This window comes from Pempheris klunzingeri, chromosome 9 (genome assembly GCF_042242105.1).
Source record: "Pempheris klunzingeri isolate RE-2024b chromosome 9, fPemKlu1.hap1, whole genome shotgun sequence".
In the NCBI taxonomy this organism is placed as follows: Eukaryota; Metazoa; Chordata; class Actinopteri; order Acropomatiformes; family Pempheridae; genus Pempheris; species Pempheris klunzingeri.
This window is the reverse complement of record NC_092020.1, coordinates 5422367-5433788: the sequence shown is the minus strand read 5'-3', so window position 1 is coordinate 5433788 and position 11422 is coordinate 5422367. Positions and strand designations below refer to the sequence as shown.

At 44.1% G+C, this 11422-nt stretch overlaps 1 protein-coding gene across 1 annotated transcript; it reads left to right on the top strand.

Annotated features, from left to right (window-relative positions):
- Window positions 1-67: 67 nt before the first annotated feature.
- Window positions 68-11117, top strand: zdhhc2 (zinc finger DHHC-type palmitoyltransferase 2). The gene is made up of 13 exons (XM_070836704.1): window positions 68-367; window positions 3483-3509; window positions 5008-5102; window positions 5876-5996; window positions 6173-6242; window positions 6345-6377; window positions 7345-7465; window positions 7801-7933; window positions 8508-8634; window positions 9894-9986; window positions 10267-10382; window positions 10499-10579; window positions 10663-11117. The coding sequence occupies exons 1-12, from the start codon at window positions 241-243 to the stop codon at window positions 10537-10539; spliced, it is 1104 nt and encodes a 367-aa protein (XP_070692805.1). The 5' UTR covers window positions 68-240; the 3' UTR covers window positions 10540-10579; window positions 10663-11117.
- Window positions 11118-11422: the final 305 nt, after the last annotated feature.

Genomic DNA, 11422 nt, shown 5'->3' with positions numbered 1-11422 from the left:
CAGAGGGGAGCAGTGCAGCAGCAGCAGCGGCAGCGGCGGCGGCGGCGGCGGTGGCGGCGGCATCAGAGGCTGGTGGGATGCTGCGTCTGTGCAGCCGATTAGAATGATCAGAGCCGGAGCACCGATGCAGTGACAGACCACAGGAAGACACGGACACACGCGCACATACAGACACACAGAGGAAGAGGGAGGGAGAGTAACACACACGGATGCGCACGAGAAATGATCCGCTCGTAGACTATGGCACCGTCGGGCTCGCGTAGTATCAAGAGAGGCTGTCAGAGAGTTTTGTACTGGATCCCGGTGCTCTTCATCGCCCTCATAGTGGCATGGTCATACTACGCCTATGTTTTGCAGCTTTGCATAGGTAAGAAACCAGCTGTCTGGGTAGTAGGAGGTGTGTGTGTGTGTGTGTGTGTGAGGGACATGCGTCTGACTGGTGTGGTGTGTGGTGTTTTTTTTTTTTTGGTGATGGGGTGGGGAGACATTTCTATTTCAGCAGTTTTGTGGTCCAGGCTGTTTTTTTTTTTTTTTCAGATGCAGAATCCTGGCTTGTTGTGTATGCAGTGTGTGCGCTGTGTCAGTCACATGACAACAACAGTTCATGCAGGAATTGTCAGCACATAATTACAAGGCAGTGATATCTTTCTGCATCAAAACACACACAAGTTCAGTATTTTGTAAATGTAAACACAGGCAGAATTAGAAGTGTTTGGCCAGCTGCTTTTATTGTGAAGGGGCTTTTATGACATGCATTATTATAGAGAGGAGAAAATAGGATTAGGCCCGTCTTTGAGTTTCATTATCTGACTCCACCACTACCACTCTATCAGCACTATCTTAAAGACTTACTGTAATGCCTTTGGGCTCATGTAGTTGCCGAGCTTCATTATCTGTATTGACATCCTCCACCACAGCACCAGCAGCATTGTATTTTGGCAAGAAGTCTGAGTGTAATGGCTTTTGAGTCAGGCCTGCATCCTTCCCTCACGCTCCCTCCGGCTGCTGAGTGTTGGATGGTGCGGCTACAGACAGCGAGCCTCCTCAGTGAACGGTGAACACAGAGTTGACCTGGATAGTGAGTAATGGTTTCTAGGATGTCTCAGAGGAGTCTCAGCAGCCTACTCCTGTGCTCCATTTGGCAGCTTGTCAGACCACTAGGAAAGCAGATCTTCTCTGTCAAAAAGAAGGTTGAAATGGAGACGCTTTAATGAGAGCAAACAGAGGAAAGCTCAGGTTTGATGCTCTGGCTGTTTGTAAGTCTGATCTTGTCCAAATGTAGCCTGACATGCTATCCAGCTTTAACTCAGCGAGTGCACTTTTATGTTGGCCTTTTATGTCTGATCAGTGATGTCACTGGGTTCACCAGCACAGGTGGGTGAGAACCTCTGTATGAAGTGCCTGTTAACATTTCTTACTGTCAGACAGTTACAAAGTGATGCTACATGACCACAAAAAGATGCAAAATTACCACAAAGAGATGCCAAACGATCACCAGGATACACAAACAACCATGACGTGAAAAACGTTTCACGAAAAGATGCAAAATGACCTCATAAATATCGAAAACTACCTCAAAGAGATTAAAAAAAAACAACCACAAAGAAATGACATTGCAAACGACAACAAAGAGGCCGAAAACGATTACAAGATGATTAGCAACCACCAAGAGATGCAAAACGACATCACGGAGATGAAAAAAAACACAAACAGACAAATAAGACACACAAAAAGATACCAAGTGACCTTAAAAAGATGAAAAAAACAACCACAAACAGATGAAAAAATGCCACAGAGACACAAAACATCAGGGTGTCTTGCTGCATTATGGGAGGGGTGGGGGGCCTATTTACATGTCTGTGTCCGGGGGCCATTTTCTCACCATGGACGTAGACCCTTTGGAGTAACTATGACACACAGCAGCACGTTATGGATGTTCATGTTAGAATATTTAAAGTTGTTTATTTGTCATTCTTTTCTCACATTGAATTAACAATTAAACCATTGATAATGTACAATGTTATTATTGCCAGTAACCAGGGCTTTAGATTTGAGTCTTAACAAACAGTCTGCACAGCATTCAGGAGTTTCTAAAGCTGCCCCTGGCCACCAGAGAGGTCAGCCAGCGTCTGTCCCTCTTCTAGAGTTACAGAACACCACGTCTCTGCTGCCATCCACGAGATATTGAGACATCCTTCATTACTGCAGGGTGACGGAACAGCACAATCACTGTTGGATCGGACCTTTTTAAACCTTCTTTGTTTTGCAAGAGCCAACTTGTGATGCATTCGAGTCACATGAGGCGGGCAGATGAAAGCAGCAGCAGCAGCAGGGCAGGACAGCGGTCGCTCTGGGGCCAGCATGTGCTCTGCAGACAGACACACAGACAGTTGTGTGAAAGTATCGTCAGCTGATACCTCTCGTTCTGCAGCTCAGTTAATCCCATTGTCTGCCTTACATAATTCACCCCGAGCAATCTGCAGCTGACCCACTTTCTTTTAAAGCGAATGTCAGCCTTTGAACAGTGGGCCCTTTTTCCCAGGTTGTTTAAAATGTCAAATCAGGTGGTCAGAGGAAAAGAGAAATAAAGTATGGAGTGACCATAATGCTTTCATAGACACATTAATATACAGGCCTGGACATGCCCTTAATCACACACACACACACACACACACAGACACACACACTTATGCTTCACTGTCAGACTCTGGGGCTTTTATGCTGGCAAGGCGGCATGCACACGATTTTTGGCTGCATGCCTTGATTCAGCTCCTTGGCTTACCTTTCCTCAGTTCTTGCTGTGTGCATATGTGTGTGTGTCTCTGTGTGAGTGTGTGTGTGTGTGTGTGTGTGTGTGTGTGTGTGTGTGTGATGGATGATTCTGTATGCTCAGCTAATCATTGCTTAGATATTGGGACAAATATAAAACAGTGTCAGCTAATCATCCAACAGGTCTCCTCTTGTCTCTTTTTATGTTTGAGTCCGGACCTTTAGGTGTGTGTTTTGAAACGTTCTGGGGTGCCCATCAAGTGTGCGGGTGCTGATGTCGGCCTTCATTCAGCAGCTTCCCTCTGTGGGAGTTGTTGCAGCTGTCAGCATTCACACCCATAAACACACAAACACGCACACACGTTGTTCCTCCCATTGTTTTAAATGGCTTTTGTCAATGCACAGCAATGCTCATCTATATGAGAGGAACAATGAGTCGAACTATTTGACTAGGAGCGTGCTGTATATTGATTTTGTGACTGGTACGCAGGGATTAAGGGTTTACAGAGTCAGCATTTTCCACATTTGCTCATTTGGATTCTGTCAGTCAAACATGCATCATGCAACATGAGGGCTTTGAACAGAAAATCAAACTTTAATCTTCCCCCACGTCGTCCGGCAAATTTGGGAATATCCCAAAACGCTCCACAGCGTGTTCCACCATCAATCATCTCAGACCTGACTGTGTTTTCTTTTCATTCTTTATTTTTCAGAGTCCATCGAGGACACAGGAGAAAAGGGTGAGTGTTTTATGATGCTGTTTAACATCAAGAGGAATCCTGAGTGTCTTCAGCTGTTCTGTATCTGTTAGATGTTGAGTTGAGTTCAGGCCACGGGAAGTTCAGCAGCCTTCAGAGTGTGCAGAGGCAGCCCACTTCAAAACACTGTAATCATCCTGTATCAGCTGGAGGTGTTTCATAAGATTTTTTTTTTTTTTTTTATGACCTCACTCATGTTACATATTTAATCGCAGGCTTTTACTCACTGTGCATTTTGTTTCCATGGAGTCCAGAGAGGAACTGAAATGGAGGAAATCATAATTATGCTTCATTTTTAGACATGCAAGCAGCATGTGTGCATGCCGCCTGCTGGCAGTACAGTTCTAGGGATTGCAAAGTGGGTCTGTCGGTCCTGACTGAAACATAATTGCTGGCTGGATGCCATGAAATTATGTGGAGACATTCATGGTCCTCAGAGGATCACTGATTTTATTTAAGCTCCACCGTGAGGTTTACATCTGTGGCTTATCCATCCATCCAGTGTCTATGCTGTTTATCCTGAAGGGTCATGGGGGGGTAGACAGTGAGCAGACATAGAAACAGACAACCATTCACACTCACACTCACACTCACACCTATGGGCAATTTAGAGTCACTAATTAACCTAAACTGCATGTTTTTGGACTGTGTGAGTGTACCTGGAGAAAACCCACGCAAACAGGGGGAGAACATGCAAGCAGGTTCACACCTGGAACCTTCATGATGTGAGCCAACAGTGCGAACACCACATCTGTGGTTTCTATTGAAATATCTCAGCCACCATTGGATGGACTGCCATAACATGTTGAGAGATTCATGTCCCCCTTCAGGGTAAATTGTAATAAATGTAGTGATCCTCTGAATTTTCATCCAGGGCCGTCATCAGATTTAGATTCATTTTGTCCAATGACCAAATGACATTCCCATCAGCCTCAGCTGTGTTTAGTTCTAGTTAGCGAAGGTTAGCATGCTAACACACTGAGCTAAAGTGGGTAACATGAGAAACATCTTACCATCTAATCTGATGTTAACATTTAGCTCAAAGCACCACTGTGTCTAAGTGCAGTCTGCTAGCATGACTGTACACTCTTAGTTCCATCCATCCGTTGTCTATTACAGCAGAGCTGCTGCTCACAGTCTGAGATCCTCTCTAAATGTATCTACATAAACATTTGTATGATTACATGATTTAAGAAAAATGGATCCTGAATCAAAGTCATGTTCATCTCAGTGCAGCGTTATTAGAGCTGACTTTGTGCATTTGGTCCTTTTTTTTGTAATTTCACACCGACCCAGTGTGCATAACTACAGTGAATAATAATGACGTGATACTGATTTTGACTTAATAATTTGAATAATTTCTTTATTCCTGGTGAAAACAAAAGTAATTACTCTGAATCAGGCCAATATTATTAGTATTCAGTGAAGCTCCAAACTGTCACTGGTTAAATGCACATTGTTTCCATCTTTCTGCTTTCAGTTGTATACTTGCTGGTGTACCATGTCGTTTTCATCATGTTTGTGTGGGCGTACTGGCAGACCATCTTCACCAAGCCCATGAACCCCCTGAAGGAGGTGAGTGTGTGTGACTACGACGCAGCGTTATTGCCGGCTGGGATGATGAGGCAGAGTGGGGACTGCAGATGTAGGTTACAGCCTCCCTGTGTGACTGAACGCTGCATTTAGACTAATAATACTTTCCAGTGGAAGTGCCTGGTGCTGCACAGTAATGGCTGTGATCCTGACCACAGCACTTCAGCCCTGCAGGGTGAAACACACACACACACACACACACACACACACACACACAGACATCTTAGAGAGGACACTCAAAGAACTGCATTTCAATTTTAACCGAGGCAAAGCACTCATGCAGGCGAAAGTCACCTCACGAGGAAGCTTCCTGTTATGATATACGATCACTGGATCACTTGCGGTTTTGAGATTATATGAAAAAAAGAAAGTCAAGTTTCATGTGTGCTGTTTGTTATCATCAGAGTTATTTGTTTCCAGTGTTCATCTTGAATTGCCTGAGTGTCTGGAAATAATATGTCAGCTCTGTGCTGCTTTGCTCCCATTTGCCTGTTGGGGCAGAAAGACTGAAAAACAAGTGGAAAATACAGAAATACCATCACTGCTGACTGAGCTGCAGCTTCACAGTAACAGACATAACTGCATCGCTGACGTGAATCACTGACAGCTTGCAGCTTATTTGACAAACCATTTGAATTTCTTTTGACAAATGTAAGGGTGAGATTCATGAGAAATGAAGAGCACTGCTCACAGATAGAGCTTCTGATAAATCACAGGTGCTGTTTGTCTTTCCCTCTGCGTTCTGCCCTACATAGTTTCACCTGTCCTACTCTGACAAAGAGCTGCTGGAGCGTGAAGATCGGGGGGAGTCTCAGCAGGAGATCCTGAGGAGGATAGCCAAGGATCTGCCCATCTACACCCGCACCAACTCTGGAGGTACAGTGCAATACACAGGGCTGCTGATGCGGAGCAACAGGAGCGGTGTCGACTGACATGCGGCTCTCAGAGCTCATTTCACCCCCGTCACCCTGTTAGTCTGTGGTCAAGTGTTAGGAGAGGCTGCTGCTGCTGCTGCTGACGGCTGTGTGATTGAATTGACTGTGTCTCCTCAGCAATCCGTTTCTGTGACCGCTGCCAGCTGCTGAAGCCTGATCGATGTCACCATTGTTCAGTCTGTGATAAGTACGGCTCTTTGCTCATGCACCTATAGAGAAAAGACCCCACTGCATACTGCTTTGTGGCTGAGATTCAATGACACTGATGTGTGACCCTGCTGTGTTACAGATGCATCCTGAAGATGGATCACCACTGCCCCTGGTATGTACTGACGCTCTTTCATTAAACTGGATTTTCAACAAGTGTTTCATCCTTGTGATCGTATCGTGTCCCTTCCATGTTTTCACGGTTTCATGGTAAAGGGTGCTTCTTGTCTCTTTAGCTAACAGGCTTCGTAAACACACATCACACGGAAGAGCAAAGAGCTTGTTTGCTGGACACTGTTTGACATTATGATCTCTCATCATGCCAGATGCTGATTTTGGCAGCAGAGGGAGACAAATCTAATTTAACTCCAGTCGGTTCCATTTTTACTGACATTATTATCTTCTTGTTAAACGTGACCGTTTGTCTGCTCTCTCTGCAATCATGTACCTCATCACGTCTGGTGTTCAGACCAGGGAGAAATATAAGAAAATATGAATATAGGGTTAAGTCATAATGTAATTTGCCACTGGAGTATAAAGCAACAGGATCCAGGAGTTGTTTTCTGTAATGCTCTCCAAAAATGCCTGTCATGAACGTGTCCTGAGCCAAAAACTAACATACAATATTGTACTGTGCTGTACTGTACTGTACTGTACTGTGCTGTACTGTACTGTACTGTGCTGTACTGTACTGTACTGTACTGTACTGTACTGTACTGTACTGTGCTGTGCTGTACTGTGCTGTGCTGTGCTGTACTGTACTGTGCTGTGCCGTACTGTGCCATGTCCCTCTAATTCACACAAAACAAAGCAGCTGGTTGAACGCTTTCTTGTCAAATTTCCATGCATATGTTTTTCTATCTATCTACACGAAGGAAAAGAACTGCCACATATTGCTGCAGTCACATTTTATTGTAGCAACTCGCCCGCCATCTCATTCCCACTGTTTACTCTTCTCCTGCTCAGCTGCTTTAAATCATTTTCCCAAGTCCTGGTTCATTTAAAAAAAAAAAAAAAGAAGATCTTAACATGCACTAATGACAACATTTTCCCACACTAACATCCTGTCACTGTCGCTGCAGGGTGAACAACTGTGTAGGATTCTCCAACTACAAGTACTTCATGCTGTTCTTGGCATATTCGCTACTCTACTGCCTTTTTATAACTGCTACAGATCTTCAATACTTCATTAAATTTTGGTTGGTAAGTATTTTTACCACAACATGAACATATTTTTTTCCTCCTCAAAACTGTTGGGTTGCACAAAATATCTCCATTGAAGTCTGAGTTAAATATGTGGTGTTTTGATTTGTTTTTTTTTCACAAGGCTGGAGGTAGAGCACATTTCCGCCTGAGAGAATACCTGGTATGAGCCAACCAGCTAGTTAGTGGCACTGACATAGAGACAGTTTAATGAGCTCCCCTACAAGACCTGAGTAGAAATCTCTCAGATCCCACTCAGTCTCAGAGAGTCGTAGCGTCTTCTCGTAGTGTTTCTGTGCATTTATTTGATTGCTTGGTCGTTGTTTCCCCCTCAGAACGGCCTCCCGGACACTCAGGCCAAGTTCCACATCCTGTTCCTCTTCTTCTCGGCCTCCATGTTTTCAGTCAGCCTGGCTTCGCTCTTCATCTACCACTGCTGGCTGGTCTGCAAGAACAGGTCCACACTGGGTAAGCGGCACCTATGTGTGTGTTTGTTCTGTTTGCGGATGCAGTAGTTACACAGTATCAGCTCTCAGTGTGCCCACAGTTTGCACAGCGTCGTCTCTGCGCTAATGATGAAGGATGTTTCATTGCATTTTTCCCATCGTCAGTCAGCATCCTCATCAGTGCGGTGATTTGGTGAGCCTCTCTTGGCTGTTATCAGACGGAGCTCTTTCTCATTATGCGTGCACAGTGGCACACTTTGTCTGTGTGTCGAGGAGAGTGGATTATCCAGAGGAGTATGTTACAGTGTAATGCAAAGACACAAGGCTCAGGGCAGTAAGCAGCTTAGTAACAGACACTGCTAGGAAGAGAAGTCACACATGGCCAGAGTGGCCCAAGATCTGCTTTTCCTGTACGACAAAGACACTTTCATTGAGAGTCGTTCCATTCAGCAGGAGCCGTTCGTGTTGATCTGCTGTCTGAATGAGCCCCTGTTAATAGTCTGAGTGATGGTTTGTGTAAAGGCTGAGAGGGAGTGCTGTATTTATTCATCCTCATGTCAGACTAACCCCCCCCCCCCGTGTGTGTGTCCTCTCAGAGGCTGTGCGCGCTCCAGTGTTTCGCCACGGCACGGATAAGAACGGCTTCAGTCTGGGCTTCAGTAAGAACTTCCACCAGGTCTTTGGTGATGAGGTGAAATACTGGCCCATTCCCATCTTCTCCAGGTAAGGTCCCATGGGCTTTAACCGAAGGCAAATCAGAAGAAAATCACCTATCAAATAAAATGACATGAAACATTGGACTCAAGGAGGGCAAACTAGACAAACAAATCCAATAAAGCAAGTCTGTGCGTTTAGAAATGATTCATTACTTCCCCTGGCAGGTTGTTTGACAGTTTAGGAGCCACAATGGCCTGCAGCTTTGAGTCTAGACTGAAGGACAATCAGGTCAAAAACTTCAGGCTCTGCTTTTACAACCACGACTCTGCAGCATCAAGTCCAACTAATAAGAAGAGATTTGGGTTTTCTAGTGTCTTAGATTGGTGTTGTTGGCTGAAACCTGGTTATAATGTGTCTAAGCATGATGACAACAGCATCCTTTCACCCCCTTCTATCTAATAAAAGCATAAAATGGTCAAAAAATATATGAATAAAAAGTTATGCTGAAGAAATCTGAGGGAGAGAATGTGTGAATTGTTTGGTTATTATCGCACACTGATCAACTGGACAAGTACAGTTTTTAGGATACATATCCTATAGTATTAAAACCTAATATTAAGTGATTTAAAGCCCCAATTTACTCCCACTGCATCTATAATTATGTGAGGCAATGAGTGTTCATATTAATTAGAAAATCTGCGTCAATGTGCACAGCAATGGCACACATTCCCCTCAGAGAATACTTCTGTGGTTCAGATAATCTCACTCAGGATCTCAGAGAAGTGCTGAAAGAAGTCAGTCAGTGCTAAACTCAGGGATTAGAGCCCTCTGTCACTTAGTTTGAAACTAAACGTTTCAAAAGAGGAAAAACACCCAGCGGAGACGAGGAAGAATTAGATTCAGTAAACAACATCAACACTGTGAATTAATGCAGAAGCTCCAGCTTTGCAGCATTAGTCATTCATACTGGAAAATATCATAAATATATAACTCTGGGTTCATTATTCAAACATTAACTTCCCAAACTTTACATTTTTGAACGTGTGAACAAAAGTTGCTGCTGTGAACAACAAATTCAGCTGTAATTATACACAGAAGCTCATTTTGTTCAATCACTTTGAACAGCTGGTTACTGTACAGCGTATTTACACTGTGCTTTAGCATTTATAACTCTGATAGCCATCATGTCCACGCACATGAAAGAGAATACATAACAATTAAATATACTGATGTTCATAATACCAGCTGCATTGACCTGATTTATAACAGCTAGTTATTTAAACATCAAGCTGTTCATTTTACTGCGTTTTCTGCTGGTTTTCCAGTTCAGGGGACGGTTGCTCGTTCCCAACCTGTCTGGTGAATCTGGACCCCGAGCAGCCCTCGTCGCCCACGGGCTCCAACCCCGCCAACAAGAGGTGAGTAAAGAAACATGAAGAGCACGTTAAGATAGTAGAGCCAGGTGGAAACAAAAGAGTCTGTACAACTGCAGTCAGCCCCTAGTGGTTTATTAGCCCTGTAGGTTTAATGATGCAGGAAAAACCACCTCACGGTTTTAAATGAATAATTCAGATCACAGGATTACAGGATTTAGGACTATTTTCTTTAAAGCCCAGAAACAGTCCTCAGTGGGGACCATGGTCCCTGGTCTGGACCCCGCTCATGTGTGTGTGTGTGTGTGTGTGTGTGTGTGTCCAGTGCAGCAGAGGGCCGCCAGTTCCCCTCCAAGCCGCTGAGGGAGTCTCAGAGTCGCCTGCTCACCAGCACCCCCTCCTGGACAGAGAGTGACAGTGCAACAGACAAAGACAAGAAGGGTGAGATCATGTTTCCTCCTCATCATTCAGTTCACGCAACACAAAACACATTGTTGAAATACACTTTTAAAGATGATGGAGTTTTTTTCTTCTTCTTCTTCTTCTTCTTTGTTCAGGTGCCAGCAACCCCGGCATGACCATAGAAAATGAGGCGTAAACAGAGTCACAGTCAGAGGTGACACCTTTAACCCAGAAAAGTACGTTGACACTCACATATATAAACACATCTCCACATTTAAACACGCTAAATCGATATCTCTGTGTGTGATTTACCCGACAGGTCTATGCTGCCCCCTCCTCGGTGTCTGTGCCTATCAGAACGCGACGTGGTGGTGACATCATCAATATCTGTTGTTCTCCTCACTGCTTCTGAGAGGATTAAATGACTGATTATCCCATGCAAACCAGAGAAAAATGAATGATTATCATCCTCAGTATTACTGTTGTACCTGCTGCTGTCTGAGAGCGTTTGGGGCTTCAGAGCAGGTGGAAATGAAAACTGCATTCCAACAATAGCATTTTCTTTTGTTTGTACATGAATAAGCACAGAGCAGCAATGGAAGAGATGTTTTTGCACTTTGTATACGAGGGGATCAGTGTGAGCTGCTTTTGTATGTTCCAGTAGGATTATCTCCAAGTTCAGTTGTTTTGTGTTATTATATTAGCTTAGCACATAAAGAAATGCTGTCGTAAGTTTGCCAAATGTTTGCACATTGAGTATAGATTAGTAGTGGTGTTAATGTGGTGTAACTGATGCTCCTTTAGCCAAGTTTTTTTTTTCTTTTGTTAATTATTCTTTTTTTTTAAGTTGGGGGAGGGGCAGGTTTTCCACCCACCATGTTGAGTGTCGTGGACGTTGAACTGATGCATGCTCTCATCTCAGGATGTCAACACAAACACACCTTGTTGTAATGGACTGAACCACAACATGTTCTCCCCTTTGCTCGGAAGCAACAGCAACAAAAGAAGTGTATTAATTAGTAATTTGAATAAGGGCTCTTCTGACTCATTATGGCATGAGTGAGGACGCTGCTGCCACA